Source organism: Olea europaea, chromosome 23 (assembly GCF_002742605.1).
Source record: "Olea europaea var. sylvestris chromosome 23, O_europaea_v1, whole genome shotgun sequence".
Classification (NCBI taxonomy): Eukaryota; Viridiplantae; Streptophyta; class Magnoliopsida; order Lamiales; family Oleaceae; genus Olea; species Olea europaea.
In genome coordinates, this window is record NC_036259.1 from 11015388 (window position 1) to 11032238 (window position 16851).

The 16851-nt window shown below is 30.0% G+C and overlaps 1 protein-coding gene across 2 annotated transcripts; it reads right to left on the minus strand.

The window, feature by feature from the left end:
* Window positions 1-7729: 7729 nt before the first annotated feature.
* On the minus strand, window positions 7730-10731 carry LOC111372378 (UDP-glucose 6-dehydrogenase 1-like). Of its 2 annotated transcripts, none has more exons than XM_022994697.1 (2): window positions 10597-10731; window positions 7730-9348 (listed from the first exon to the last, which is right to left on the minus strand). In XM_022994697.1, the coding sequence occupies exon 2, from the start codon at window positions 9327-9329 to the stop codon at window positions 7887-7889; it is 1443 nt and encodes a 480-aa protein (XP_022850465.1). In that variant the 5' UTR covers window positions 9330-9348; window positions 10597-10731; the 3' UTR covers window positions 7730-7886. The 2 variants fall into 2 exon arrangements, with proteins under 2 accessions (XP_022850465.1, XP_022850464.1); XM_022994696.1 differs by lacking the exon at window positions 10597-10731 and adding an exon at window positions 10011-10258.
* Window positions 10732-16851: the final 6120 nt, after the last annotated feature.

Below are 16851 nucleotides of genomic sequence, written 5' to 3' on the forward strand. Positions count from 1 at the left end.
AAAACGGTAACTCTATCGTTTTAACGAAATTAACAAGAATAAACAATCATTTTCACTCCAACACTTTCCACATCAGTTAACAAAACTTTCAGAATGAAAATTCAGCGATCATATGACCTGCTTTTTACTTTTTAATTATTGTCAACCACAAATTATAATTTCTTTTTATAGCTAATAGAATATGAGTTAATTTTGTTCCTTAGTGTAGTGTAGTTACTCACGAGATATGTATGTTGTGACTTAGGCATGTCCAAATGTAGGGAAAAATTGTATTCATTCATCTTTATATAAATACAAGTGAACATAAAGTGATCTAGACAAGGAACTGGTTGAAACGAAACCCCAACTGTTTAAAACAACAACATGCTATTTTGATTTATGAAGTATTGATTTCATTTCAAATGCAATGAAAACTTGCATTTCTTTATTTTCACGTGAATACGAGTGAACATTAAATGAAACAAACATGAAATTAGGTGAAATTGCACTTAGTTGTTTAAAAAGATAGAATTGTCATTTTGTGTTCGTTTATTTACATATGCATACAAGTTAAATATAAAGTGAAAAAAACACAATTTTTTGAAACAATAGCCAACCATTTAAAATAACATGTCAATATGGGTCTCTAGGTCTCGATTTCACTCTAAGACTAATCAATCATATTACAAAACATTTTAGAAGACTTGTACAAGTTAAACAACCTATTTTTATTTTTATTTTTTTAAAATCTTATTTCATAACTAGATTGTAATGAAATTTGAGTCACTTACTTTCATTTATAGTACAATCCAGTAGTTTACTCATGCAACAAAAATGTTGCATTCATGCATTTTAATATTGATAGGGAGTGGATATAAAGTAAAACAAATACAATAATAGTTGAAAATGATACTTGATCGTTTTGAATGATAGCATGCCATTTTGGATCACATAGCTTGATTTCACTACAAAACAAGTTAATCATGTCTTGGAACATCTTAAATAACTTGCAGAAGTTAAACGAGTTAATTTGTTGAGTACTTTATCTCATAGTTGATATAATGAAAATTTGGTTTTTTTTCAATTGCAAAGTCTAGTGTAATTTACTCACAAAACAATATTGTCTGTCATTATCGGGTGAACTTTCGTATCAATCTTCATATTCAAATGCAGTGAAAATTTGCATTTGTTCATTTTTATATAAAAGTGTAATGAATACAAAAATAGTTATAACGTCGTTTTGGATCATAGGGCCTCGGTTTCACTCCAAAATGAGTTCATCATATTTTGAAACATCTTAAAAGACTTATACTAGTTAAACAAGCAAATTTGTTGAGTATCTTATCTCATAATTGAAACATAAAAAAATTTTGGTTACTTACCTTCGTTCTTAATAAAACTTAATGTAATTTACTCCCAAGACTATTGCTGATTACTATCGGTGAACTTTTATATCGACCTTGGTATCCAAATGTAGTGAAAACTTACATTCGTTCATTTTTATATAGATTCGAGTGAACATAAAGTGAATCATACAAAAAAATAATTGGAACTTGCACCCAATCGTTTAAAACAATAATATATGGTTTTAGGTCACGGGGTCTCAGTTGCACTTCAAACCTAATCGATCATAGCTTGGAGCATCTTAGAAGACTTATATAAGTTAAACAAGCTAATTTGAAGATTATCTTATTTCATAATTGGAATACAATAGAATTTGGGTTACTTCCATTAGTTCATAGTTAAGTTTAGTGTAGTATACTCATGGAATAATGGTGTTGATTATTATTGCGTGAACTTTGTATCAATATTGGCGTCCAAATACAATGAAAACCTTCATTCATTTATTTTCATGTGGATATGAGTGAAAATAAAGTGAAACAAACACAAAATTAGTTAAAAGAACATCATACCGTTTTAGATCATAGGGTTTCGATTTCACTCCAAAACTAGTCAATCATAGTTTGAGACATCTAAGAAGACTTGTAAATGTTGAAGTAACTAGTTTGTTGAGTATTTTATCTCACAATTGAAATATAATAAAATTTGTGTTACTTAGGGTAGAGTGTAAGTTACTTACCAAACAGTAGTTTTGGTCACTATCGGATGAACTTGTATCGAACTTGTGTATTGAACTTGGTATTCAAATATAGTAAAAAATTGAATTCGTTTAATTTTTATATAAAAATAAGTAAATATAAAGTGAAATGAATATAAAACTAGTTGAAATGATATCTATTCTTTTAAAATGTCAGGAAGTCATTTTAGGTCACACGGTCTTGATTTTACTTTAAAAGTATTCGATCATATTTTTGAATATCTTAGAAGACTTAAAGAATTTAAACAAATTAATATATTGAGTATCTTATTTAAAATTGAAATATAATGAAATTTATGATGCTTTCTTTCGTTCGTGGTGGAGTTTAGTATAATTTATTTGTGGAACGATGTTGTTGATCAGTAATAGGTGAACTTTTTTATCAATCTTGGTATCAAATTGCAATGAAAGCTTTTATTTACTCATTTTCGAAAGGACATGAGTAAACATAAAGTGAAACGAATACAAAAATAGTTGAGAATGGTACCTATTCGTTTAAAATGACTGTATGCCATTTTGGATTTATGGAGTCTTGATTTTCACTTCAAAATTAGTCGATCATATTTTAAGACATTTTAAAAGACTTATACAAGTTAAACAAGTTAATTTGTTAGGAGTCTTATCTCTTAATTGATATATAATGGAATTTAGGTTACTTACTTTCATTCATTCATAGAGAAACCTAGTGTAGTTTACTCACGAAAGAATGTTATTGATAACTATCAAGTGAACTTTTTATATCGTCCTAGTGAAAATTAGATTTCAGTCATCTTCATATAGCTACGACAAAAAATGAAGTAAAATGAACACAAAATAGTTAAAATAATGGTTGACTAAATTTCACTCCAAAATTAGTCTATCATATCTATAAAAATTTCAACCACACATTCTTCAATAAAATAATATTACACGCAAATTCAAAACTTTTCTTTATTTTTTAACCACACATTTTTCCTATCAATATACTATTAAAAAATGTATTCTTAAGAATTTAATGTGGCTCAAACAAGGTGATAATTTAAATGGACTAATTTGTTCCGTAACTTATCTCATAATTGTAATATAATAAAATTTGGATTGTTTACCTTCTTTAGTAATTATATCTAGTGTAATTTGCTCACCTAACAATAATGTTGGTCATTATCGCGTGAACTTTGTATCGATATTGTTCAAATGTAATGAAAATTTGCATCCACTCATTTTCATATAGATATGGGTGAAATAATGTGAAACGGATAAAAAAAATTAGTTTAAACGACATCCAATCATTTAAAACGACAACTTGTAATTTTGGTAATGGGTCTCGATTTCATTCTAAATATAGTGAAAACTTTTCTAATTTCATTTTAATGTGGGTATGAGATGATATAACGTGAAACATACACAAAATTTGTTAAAACTTCATCAAATATTTTATAACGATAACATGTGATCTTCGATCATGACTCTAAATTTCACTTCAAATATAGTCAAAACATGTTTTTCATTAGTTTGCATGTGGATACGAACGAACATAAAGTAAAACGAAACCAAAATATGTTAAAACGGCACTTAGTTGTTTGAAAAGACAACATGCCATTTTGCTGTTGGTTTTAAGTTGAGTATGAAAAGTGAGAATGAAAGTGGAAATTCTTGTTAGGGGGATTTTATAAATTTCAGTTTGAAATTGGATATATTAGACATTTCAAATTAATGACACTTAAGACTTTTGATACATGATAAAATAGATTAAAGGTTATTTTACCAAACATTATTGATTGTGGACTATTTTACCAAATATTATTGTTTACTCGGTTTTGCAAGCAAATTCTTGGGCTTTTTCGTTGGTGATGACATCAAATGATTCCTTCTATCAATAGCACGTTCAGCCAAGAAAGTAAAAAAATAAAAATAAAAAAAACAAAAGAAAAGAAAACAAAAGAAAAGGTTGCTTTTAAGTATTTCGTTTATGAAACTTTATTTTTTCAAATTTTTATTTTCTTCAAATGTGCTACGCTTGTTATTATGAAATGCTTTATGATTCCTGTAAAAGTAATATTTAATTATGTTTGAATGTTAATTAATTTAGAATTTATATCAGAAAATATATACGTGACAATGAATGTTAAGTCATTTATTTAATTTCTAATTAAGTAAAATTGGATGTTAATTATATTAGCATATATTGACCTGAATAATGAAACACATTTTCGTGAATGTGAAATTCTAATCAACTTATAATTAATAACATTGAAATGCATTAATGAAGATAAATATTAATTAAATAAATGTGAATGTTAATTAATTGATAATAATAATTGGTAATTCATACATTAATGAAACTATTTAGGTAAAATGAATCTTTTAAGGGGGATGCCTTCAATTGAGAATTTTAATGACTTTTTGGGATTTAAAAAATTTAGAGGTATTCAATTGAGACTTTTTGAGACTCTCTAAAAATCACGGTGTATTCAATTGAGACTTTTAAGAAATCTCTAAAAGTCACAGCGTATTCAATTGAGACTTTCATAAACTTTTAAAAAGTCTCTAAAAATTACGGTGTATTCAATTAAAACTTTTTAGAAGTCTCTATAAATTTTAGGATATTCAAATTTTAATGACTTTTAGAGACTTTTATAAAAATCTCCGGAGTACTAACTTTTAAGTAGAAAGTACTCATATAAAATCTTAAAATTTGTCTCTCATTAATCACGAGATATTGGAAAACTTTAAAAAAAAAATCCAATCTTTTTTTCCTTTAAACTTCTATAGATATGTATGATTAAAATTTATTTTTTTCATTGATTATATTTATTTTCATTTATCTTTCTTTCTCTCTCTTATTATTTATCACTATTTTCTATGAAAAAATTAATTTTTATTCTTGTAGTTTTTTTTTTTTTTTTTTTTTTTTCCTTTTTTTTTTTTTTAAAAAATATTTTTTTGTTTTATTAAATTATAAAATTTAATATGAAAATTTTATAATTAAATTTAAATATATTGATTTTTATTTTTTTTAAAAGTATACTATACTAATAATATTGAATCATATATATGCATAATTTTTACTATTATTTATTTAATTAAGATCTTAAATTTTTTTATTATATGGGAAGAAGGGGAATTGTGAGAACTAGTACATTGTATATGAGAATTTCACACCATTGTATTAGATCTACATGAATCCTATTTCAAATGAAAGTCTTCAAAAGTCTTTCGAATTTTACAAAAGTCTATAGAAATTTTAAAATGAAAGTCCATAGAAGTTTACGAAAGACTTTCACTAATTCTATACAAATCTATGAAAAATTCACGAAATTCACAAAAGTTATTACTTAAAAAAAGTCCACCAAAGTCTCAAAAGTCCCAATTGAATACACCCCCTACATATACATTGATGGTAACTAAATAATTAAGTAAATTAAATACATATTGAAAAACGAAAAGTAAGGTATTATTGAAATAATTGAATTATAGTTAGACTAAGTTCGTCTAAAAAATTATTTTCACTTGATGCGATATTTAAGGGGTGTATTCAATTGAGACTTTTAAAAATTTTGATGAACTTTTTCAAGTGATGACTTCTGCAAATTTCGTTAATCTTTTCTAGATTTGTATGAAATTAATTGAAGTCTTTCGTAGACTTCTATGGGCTTTCATTTTAAATTTTTTATAAACTTTTGTAGAATTCAAAAAGTTTTCGAAGACTTTCATTTAAAATAAAATTCACGTGGATCTAGTACATTGGTATAAAATTTTCATATACGCCTCTGTTTGGTCCCCATTTTTCGATAATGAAAATGGATGGAATATTATTTTTTGAAAAATGAGAAGTTAAAAATGAAGGAAAAGTTTTCGAAGACTTTCATTTAAAATAAAATTCACGTGGATCTAATACAGTGGTATAAAATTTTCACATACGCCTCTGTTTGGCCCCCATTTTTCGATAATGAAATGGGAGGAATAATGTTTTTTGAAAAATGAGAAGTTAAAAAGGAAGGAAAATATTATTTTATGGAAGATTGTATGATTGAAAATAAAAAAGAGAAAAATAGAATGTAATTTAATAGGGGTCAAACAGGGCAAGGTGTTGGTTTCCACAATTCCCCTCTTCCTTCCCCTACTTCTTCCTATATAATATAAAAAAATTTAAAAGAATAAAAATTTGAGAACTTAATTAAATAAATAATAATCAAAATTATACATATATATGATAAAAAATAAATTTAATATTCAATATTATTAATATAATATACTTTTAAAAATAAATAAAAATCAATATATTTAAATTTAATTATAAAATTTTCATATACAATTTTATAATTTAGTAAAACAATAGATATTTTCACAAAAAATGAATTGAAAAAGAGAAAAAAAATGGTTAGGAGAATCCAATTTAATTTTTCATAAAAAAATAGAGTTAAACAATAAGAGAGAAAGATAAATGGAAATAATCATATTCAATAATTTTTTTTACGAAAGTCTCCCAAAATTTTGTGATTAATGAGAGACAAATTTTGAGATTTTATATGAGCACTTTCTGCTTAAAAGTTTCGAGACTTTTATATAATAGTCTCTAGAAATCATTATAATTTAAATATCTCGAAACTTATAAAGACTTCTAAAAAATTTTAATTGAATACATCGTAACTTTTAAAAACTTCTTAAAAGTCTATAAAAGTATCAATTGATTATACCGTGACTTTTAAAGACTTTTTAAAAGTCCATAAAAGTCTCAATTAAATACATCAATATTTTTAGAAAGTTTCAGAATGTCTATATTATTTACTCTCGAACTTTCGAAATTCTAAAAAGTTATTAAAACTCTCAATTGAATACACACCTCTTAATATATTATAGATTATTATTATTATTATTGAAAACAAAGAAGGCTAGAAAAAGATTAGAAAATTAAAATATCACGTGTTATTAATAGATTTGATATGAAGATCTTGTTTGATTTTTAATCATTGAAAATCTCTCTCAACTCATTTTCAACTAAAAATAAATAAATCATTTTTTACATTTCCTCGTAACTATTTCCTACTTTTTGATTATACATTTTAAAAAATATATATATTTTGTAAAAAAAAAAAAAAAAAAAATGCTTCTCAAAAAGTCGTTATCAATCGGTCTTTGATTCATCTGAACATGGGAGTTTAGCTAGTTAATTTTAATTGGTTGAAAACTCTTGACCATCTTAAGTATTGAGTGTTAAGCTGGTCAATTGGTCAAATTCTAATACCTGAAAACTTTTGATCTATCTCAAGATGAGTATAGTAAGTCTTCAAATATGCTTACTACTTATTGACCAATAATTACTAACAAAAAGTTAGAAGCTCGTCTTAAATATCAATTAATATTAAATTAGGCAAACAATTCTAAAATGAATGATAGTAATTCATATCATCATGCTTAATTTCTTGTGCCCCGTGACTTGTGATCTTATTTGACACTCGTGGGACAGTCAATGGTGTTATTTCTCAATACATAAATGTAGATTGTTTGAATATTAAGAATTGGTTTTAAAACAACAATTTTTTCAATTAGCACTTCATAATTAGACAATATCTATATGGAACATTGAAGTAAAGCAAAGTGTTCGATGGATGAAAAAATTCTCAGAACTAAAATCAGATTTAAAGTCCATAGAGATATTTTAAGAATAAGAAATCATCAAGAATTGTACCACAAAAGCATATTATAAAAATATCAGAGGTTGAAGTTTCACACCATAAAAAGAGTAAATAGAAATGCATAATCATAAGCCAAGAAATTGGCACCCATAATGAGGGGAAGAATAATTGAATTTTACGAGTAGTAGTTTGTTTTAAGCCACAGCAGGCATGTCCTTGAGCCATGGATCGAGTGGTTTCCCAATGGAGTACACGATAAATCCAATCTCTCTAAGCTTCTCGGCATTCACAATGTTCCTACCATCAAACACGAACGCAGGCTTCTGCATGCTGTCGAAAATCTTTTTGTAGTCGAGCTTTTTGAATTCATCCCACTCAGTGATAATGCAAAGACCATGCGCATCCTTAGCTGCCTCATAAGCATCCCAAACGACGTTCACTTGCTTCGTTGAGGTAGGACTCATCGGCTGGAGGTGAAAGGGATGGTCCCAGTCGAACTTTTTCATCGACAGATCCCTCTTAATCTGATCTTCAGTGACCTCTGGATCGTATATGCTCAAGCGTGCATTGTCCCCAAGAAGACCGTTGCACACGTCAATGGCTGGAGTCTCTCTTGTGTCGCCTGTATCTTTCTTGAAAGCAAATCCGAGAACCGCAATCTTCTTTCCTGAAACTGTGTTAAACATTGACGAAACAATGCGGTTGACAAATCGGTTCTTCTGGTAATCGTTCACCTTGATAACTTGTTTCCAGTAGTTGGCCACTTCGGTTAAGCCATTGCACTCGCAAATGTAAACCAAGTTGAGAATGTCCTTTTGGAAGCATGAACCGCCAAAGCCAACACTCGCATTGAGGAACTTTGGCCCGATTCTCGTGTCCTTACCGACTGCGTGGGACACTTGGGAAACATCAGCCCCGGTTGCTTCACAAAGTGCCGACATTGCGTTAACAGAGGAGATTCTCTGAGCCAAGAATGCATTGGCAGCAAGCTTCGAAAGCTCGGCTGACCAGAGATTGGTGCAAATGATCCTTTCTTCCGGCACCCAATGAGCGTAAACCGCTTTCAGGGCTTTGATTGCCTCTTGTCCTTCCGTGGTCTCTCGTCCTCCAATGAGAACACGGTCGGGGTTGAAAAGGTCCTCAATTGCAGTCCCCTCAGCAAGAAACTCCGGATTCGAAAGAATTTGATACTTGATCCCCTTGCTATTGTGCGTTAAAATTCTTTCGATTGCCTCGGCTGTTTTCACAGGAACAGTCGACTTCTCGACCACGATCTTGTCGGACTTGGATACATCGGCAATCATCCGAGCCGCACTCTCCCAGTAAGTAAGGTCAGCGGCTTTTCCGGCACCCAAGCCTCGAGTTTTCGTCGGAGTGTTCACCGAAACGAAGATTATGTCGGCTTCTGAGACGTGCTTTTCAACGTCGGTGCTGAAGAAAAGATTCTTCCCTCTACGTTGCTTCACGACTTCGTCAAGACCCGGCTCGTATATCGGTAGCACGTCGCTGTTCCAGGCAGTGATACGAGCAACAGATATATCGACTACTGCCACTTCGACGGACGGGCATTTGAGGGCAATGACCGCCATTGTCGGACCACCAACGTATCCAGCTCCAATACAACAGATCTTCACCATCTTTCTCTGTATAAAGAACCTACAAAAATGGGACATGACATAATTAGGAAAATAAGTTATGGACTATCGATACATTATAATACTACGTCCCAATCGTGCAAAATATGAATTAATTAATACAGAAACGGTTTCATAGTTACAGGTTCCCTGCGCGATTTTCCTCCAAAACTTAAAGAGAAAATCTAAATTCAAATGAAATTAATCAAGAAATGCCGATCAGTTGGACCAAATTCAGAGCTTGTTAGTTACCCACTTTTTGTCCTGAATAGAATAAATCAGAAAGTTGCTCTTTCAAAAAGCCACTTATTTATTCATTTCATTTGACAAAAAAAATAAAAATAAATAAAATCTCATAGTATTTGCCAAAAATGAGGGTATAAATAGAACTCACAAAGACGAGAAAATACAGAAATTAACTCCCTTGCAGAAATGGTTGGCCACATGATTAGATAACAATGGCGCCCAGACAAGGGCTCAATATATAAAGGGAAAAAAATGAAAAAAGTATAAATAGCACATAGTTAGACAAGAAGGAAACAACAAAAACAACAAATTTGATGCACAATTTGAATAAAATTCTCACTACGTTGGCTTGTTTGATAAGGTGTACTGTATTGCATCAAGAAATAAAAGCAACTAAAAATCTTGTCAATTATTCCGATCTATTAGACAAAAACTTACCTCAAATGGTGGACAATTGATCCAAAATACGAGAGAACTCACTTGTGCATAAGAGCAACGGGGCCAATACTTGATTATATACTGGTAAAATTAATCTACTTTTTTCACAAAATAAGCAAAATGAAAAATTCAGAATTACTTGTGAAAAAGAAGAAGTTGCAGAATTTGGAGCGTCCAACACGTTTCCAAACGTAACCTTTTAGTAGTAAACAAGGAAATTCACAAGATTAATTAATCTCGTACAAGAAACGGAAAAACCACTTAAATAAGCCGTTTACGTTTCACTTAAATAATCAAAATCAAATTATACAGATATACATCAGATTGCGTGTATCATAATGGTTGACTAAATTTAAAAAATCCTAAAACCTTTCAGAGATGTTCTTGAAAATAAGAAAAATGAGATTGTTTTGACCAAAAGTAACAGAAAATCTTGCTTATTATACCATTCATTTTCGTACCCTAATACTTGAGAAACAATGTGTTTAGGTGGTCCAAAAGGCATTGAGGGAGATCAAAGACAGTTATTAGAAACAATTATAACCACAAAACATTATATAAATTATCTTGAAAAACGTGTTTATACCTGATAAAATGGCCTTAAATCAGCAACAAGAAGGTGGTGAAAAGCGTGAATGACAGAGACTGCTGGTGTAGAGAGAGTTTTACAGAGGGAGAATGAGTTACAATGTGAAAATGTAGATGAAGAAGACGAATGTTAATATAGGAGTATTAAAAGCTGATTAAGGCAATTTAAATGAGAATGGGAAGACTATTAATAAATAGCTATTTTTGTTTTTACAATTTTGTTTATTAAAAGAGTTAAATACTCATCTATCCCTGAAATTCTACTCATGCCTCTAAGCGTCCTTAAACTTTAAATTTTTTTTTCTAAGCTATTTGATTTCATCCACCTAATTTAATGTCTCACTCAACTACACGGGTCGATATGCCAGCACCTAGTATCCGTCGTCTACGTCTAGAACTATAGGGGTGTAGCAAATGAGGGTGGATGTCAAAAAAAAGGCGGTTTTGTTGTTAAAAAAGAGTTTTCAACAATTGATATTTTTTCTGTCGATAAATTTTCCTTTTTTAACAGTGTTACCTGAATTTCTATCAACCTTAAACAAGATAGAATAAAAAAAAAATTCGGCAAAAAACTAACGGATCTATTGCACAATTCTTTATTGTTGTAGTTATTTAAGATAATTAGTTGCGAAAAAATATTTTATGAACTTTTGTTTCAATGTGTTGTATGTTTGAAAATCAACATATAAGCATTTGATAAATAAAAGATTTAACAGTTATGCCCGTTTATGGACATTAATTATAATATTCTTCTTAAATGGCCCATCCATTTACCATGAAAATAAACGTGGGGCTTTTGTAATGTTTCCACTTTAAACTGATAATTAATAACCTGAGATATTATATGGGTTGGTATCTACAAATCACGGACACTTTTGTTCATAGTTATCAAATCTGGACCGGATCGTGAACCATTGAACCGGACCTTGATCCGGTCCGGGTGAATTAACTAATCAACGAAATATTTGAACCGATCAGCAACCGGTTAAACCACCAATAAACCGTCCGAACCAAGCAGTTTTACGTGGAACTGGATCCGGTTTAATGTGTGAATCTGATGGTTAATAAATTGGAATAAAATGTTGGACTAAATTTTGCTGAAGCCATGACTTAAACCTTGAATGGCAAGGAGATATTTTGTCTCCATAGCCATTTTGGCAAGCGATGGCGCTGTGTCTTATGATGAGAGCAAAATATATATATTATATTTCGTGACCCTTTTCAAGCCAATTATGCGTCGATGCAAATTACCAAAATATGTGGTTAGATCCGATTTTCCAAAATTAGTCAATAACCTCTGTCGAGCGATATCAACCCTAATTGCTTGGCATTAACATATTTCTATGTCGTTCTAAACCAAACAACTGCATTCAATTTTTGTGAAAATAATTCAACGGGTCACATAGGGTAGGTATATATATCTGGATACCTAAACGCGTATAGTCGAAACCATACAAACCTATGGTATTAATTATTTCAGTCCATTATGTGCAACTATTTTTCAATAATTACGCAACTACCTAACCACAATATCTATTGACGTCAAATAAATATAGTAATCTTAAACATGATAATTAATACACCAATATTTTGATAACAAATGCATATCTAACAACATATAACACGATATTAATGAAAATAGGTTAAACTAATAAATAAATTCTAACATAAACTTGTTTAGTTCATCATTCTAACAAAATAACAAAGAGATTCTCATAAACATATCATTACAAACATGAAGAACAAAATGAAAGGAGTACAAAAGTTGAGATAAAACCCTTTTAAATACGAATTGTAATTCCTTCAATGTATTCTTCAAACTTTCCTTAATGATCTCCTTGCTATATCCACTTGATTCCCAAAATAAAACTATAATTAACAAAAGAAAATAAAACTAAAAGAAAAAAAACCAAGAAAAAGAGAGAGAGACCTAGAGAGATAGAGAGAAAAGTGAAAGAGTTGGGGAATTTTTTTTACCTACCAAATTATATTAGTATATATATGGAATATGTATAAAATATAATATAAAAAAAAAGAATTATTAGACACAACATAAATATTCTAAAAATATCTAGAATAAAATAAGGATAAAATAATAAAAATGTTGACCAAAATATCTCGAAATTGCAGATCAGGTCCTTCAACTTTCATTTAGTGCAATTTGGTCCTCAAAATTTGACTTTTATTACATTTAGGCCCTTCCCATAATTGCACTTCAAGTCCTTTTCCTTCTCTTTTCACTCGTTTTACTTCTTTCCGGGGGTTTTAGCCTACAAAAGTAACAATTACACAATTATAAATAGAAATCTACTCAATTTTATCAATAATAAAATTCCAAAAAGTGCTAAATAAGTGTGTAAAAACACACTTATCATTATGTATACGTGTTTCATATTCGAGCATACTGTTGTATTTGACACACATACATTTTAAATATTCTAATTAACGTGTGTGTCTTTTATATATAATTTTCAAATTTTTTTATACTTAACGAATGCTTTATGAGAACTTGTGCAACAAATGCTAGTACGCTTTATGCTTGTCTTATACTAAAAAGTATAAAGAATAAAGAATAAGCCTCTTGTTTGGTATAAATTAAAATTATTTTAGTTTAAATAAACTTAATAATCAATTTTGACCATAAATTCTATGGATTTCACAATTTTTCAACAACATATTTCATTAATTTTTATTAAAATTTATTAAAAATCTTATTTTAATTCCTATCAAATAGGGGCAAGATAGATTATGTAAATGTACGATTCTAAAAATTTATCGACATACTCTTGACTAATCCGTAATTTATATGAAAAATTGAGTGTTAGTGTCGTAACACTTTCTTAAGTTGGTATGATTAAAAATATATATAATATGAGGATGTAGATCGACAACAGTGATTATGCTTCTTGTTTTTTGATTCTTCCTAATTGTTTACCATATTTTTCATTTCTTTTATATAAAGATATAAGAGAAATATAATAAAACTAGATTTGAGTGCATATATTTAAATTTAAATATTTCCTTTTTTCAAAAAATATATAAATTTTTTTTTTTAATCTAAAGATACATTTTAGAGAAAATAGTCAAACGATTTGAGACTTTGAGTTGTCCCAAAATCTTAAAAAATTAATAGTTCCATAAACGAATATTATTCGTAGTTTACATATAAAACAAATTGGGAATGTGAGATTAAACATTAATTCAACTAGCCTCATTTTAATATTTATGCCAAAAAAAAATTATTTAATAGTTACAAAGTGCTACAATCCTTAGTGTTTCAAACGATAAGATTCAATGTGATTTTCATTGTGCAAGATAGTAAAAATTAAAAGTTTATAATGGAATGTACATTTAGAAGAGTACAAATCTTTTATACTGTTGGAGGCGACTTATAGAAACGGGCTATGTAAAGGTTGATTGTTGATATATTTATATGACCAATTTTAACTCGCAGGAGCGTAATCTAAATACAATTTATATGAACAGAAATTTGGACAGAGTTTATGTATATATATAAATGTGGTAACGATTACGCAAAACAAGAATTAAGCAGTAGAAAATAGAGAATAATTCAAGGTGAGACGTTATCTCTTTCCTTAAAACAAATTGCTCTATTACAATACTCACAGTGAATGTCAATTGTCTCCCAAGATATAATGGATTCACAACTTGTGGTAGCAGCACTTCAAACCACAAGAAACCGACAATTTTTTTTACAGAATTTTCCCTCTACAAAGGAAATGCATGAAAATACTAGAGAAATAGAAAGGAGAGAATTGCTAGAGGAGAATGAGTATTCAATGTAATAGGTGTATCCAAAACCATATCCATAGGGTCCTATTTATAGATATAGAAATGGTGCGGATGAAGTAGTGTAGGCCAAAACATGTATCATTTCGAAAAGTTGCATCACTCCATTTCTTCCAACTTTGGATCGCAATTTCTGATTAATCCGGAATTGGTTTCGAGATTCCAAATATATCACGATTATCTACTCGACAAGTAGAATAAGTTGGTCTATTTACTTTTATAATTTGACCATCGGATCATGTTCGAATATTTGGTCAAAGTTGACACGACGTCACACCTTTTCATTTTCCACTTTTACACTTAACCAATTTTCGGTTATTTTTTAACCAATTCCAACAATTCTCCACATGAATGAAAACTTGGGTACACACATGCAAATGTGATGATATGATGCAATATAGAGAGGGAACGAAAAAATACTACATCAGGGATAGTGGCTTCTGGCCTTGAACCTCCCTTAGTGAAATACTTTCGGACTTACTCAGCTAATTAGTGAATCATAGGTTTTGAACCACCCAGCCTTTGGTGTAAGCCAAGACGACAGTACTCACACAGATATTTTCCATATTTTGTACTTAGTTCTCATGACTTGATTCATTTTGGCCCTGAACCCTTTTTGATTTCATAAGTGTTTAGAAAATTCAAGCCTTAAACAATTCTCATTGAAACTGCCCAACTTCATACTTACATAGGTGACCTCCTATTAGGAGTATTCTGCCATATTCTACTTCACTTAATCAATATATAAGAATCATTAAAAGATAATCTTAACCTCTATCCACTCTACAGAAAGCACTTTAGTATCATAGGAATGAGTTAGAAATTCTAATTTTTCCTAAGTGCTTCATGGAATTTTTACAACTTAGTTGTCTTTTTGAACCAAGATCTTGGGATCTTCAGTCAACAAGGTAGGGTTACCATTACAAAAACTCTTACGTAGTAGGCTTTAATCTCATTCTCCTCAATAGGCAACGTATTTGATCTCTAAGCAAACTTTTCATAAGTGAATCCGCAATATTCTCCTTTGATTTCACATAAACTATGGAGATAACGTCATTTGAGATCAATTGCTTAATGGTGTTGCGTCTACGATGAATATGTCTAGACTTACCATTATACATGATGCTTCGAGCTCTTCCAATTGCCAATTGACTATCACAATGTATACTTATTGTAAGTACCAGCTTGGACCAACATAGAACATCTTCTAAGAAATTTTGAAGCCATTATGCTTCTTCTACAGCTTTGTCCAAAGCAATAATCTCATATTTCATCGTTGATCGAGTTATGCACATTTGCTTTATCAATTTCTTTGATACAATAGCTCCATCAATGGTGAGTACATAACCACTAGTGAACTTGGAATCCTTCATATCGGATATTCAATTCGCATCACAATATCCTTCTAGTACCGCATGATATTTTGTGAAATGTAATCCATAGGCCAAATATACTTCAAGTACCTTAGAACCATCGTCAAAGCCTTCCAATGATCATGGCTTGGATTACTTGTAAATCTACTAAGTTTATTCACCCCGAAAGCAATATGCGGTCGAGTGCAGTTTGTAATATACATAAGACAGCCAATTATTTGTGAATACCTTAGTTGTGATACACTTTCTTCCGTATTCTTGACTAAGTGCATACTCGGATCAAGAGGAGTTCTCGCAGGACTTTCCTCAAACAAGTCAAACTTCTTCAGTACTTTTTCTATGTAGTGAGCTTGTGAAAGTACAATTCCATCCTGCGTTCTAGAGATTTTAATCTCTATGATTATATCTGCCACACCCATATCTTTCATACCTAAATGCTTTGTTAGCATCTTTTTGATATTAAACAACATTTCGTGACTATTGCCCATTATTAACACGTCGTCCACATATAGACATACAATTACATAGGCATTCGGTGCATGTTTAATATATACACATTTGCCACATTCGTTGATCTTGAATCCATTTGACAATATTATTTTGTCAAACTTTTGGTGCCATTGTTTAGGAATCTGTTTTAATCCATATAAGGACTTAAAAAGTTTAAACACTTTGTGTTTTTGGTTAGGAGAAACGAACCCTTCAAGTTGCTCTATGTAAATCTCCTCTTCTAACTCATCATTTAGGAATCTCGTTTTTACATCTATTTGATAAATCTCAATATTGTGTATTGCTGCAATTGCAATAAACAACCTTGTCGACGTGATTCTAGTCACGGGTGAGTAGGTATCAAAGAAGTCAAGTCCTTCTTTTTGCCTATATCTTTTAGCAACCAATCTAGCTTTATATTTATCAATGGATTCGTTAGGCTTTAATTTCTTATTGAATATCCATTTGCCTTCTAAAAGCTTGTTACCGGGAGGCAAATCAATCAACTCCCACGTATGGTTTTGCATTATAGAATCTATCTCGCTATTGATAGCTTCTTTTCAATGCGGTGCTTCCGGTGT

What these genes read in the sequence shown, in the direction of transcription:
- LOC111372378 (XM_022994697.1), bottom strand. Translation starts at nt 9,329, where the DNA reads ATGGTGAAGATCTGTTGTATTGGAGCTGGATACGTTGGTGGTCCGACA.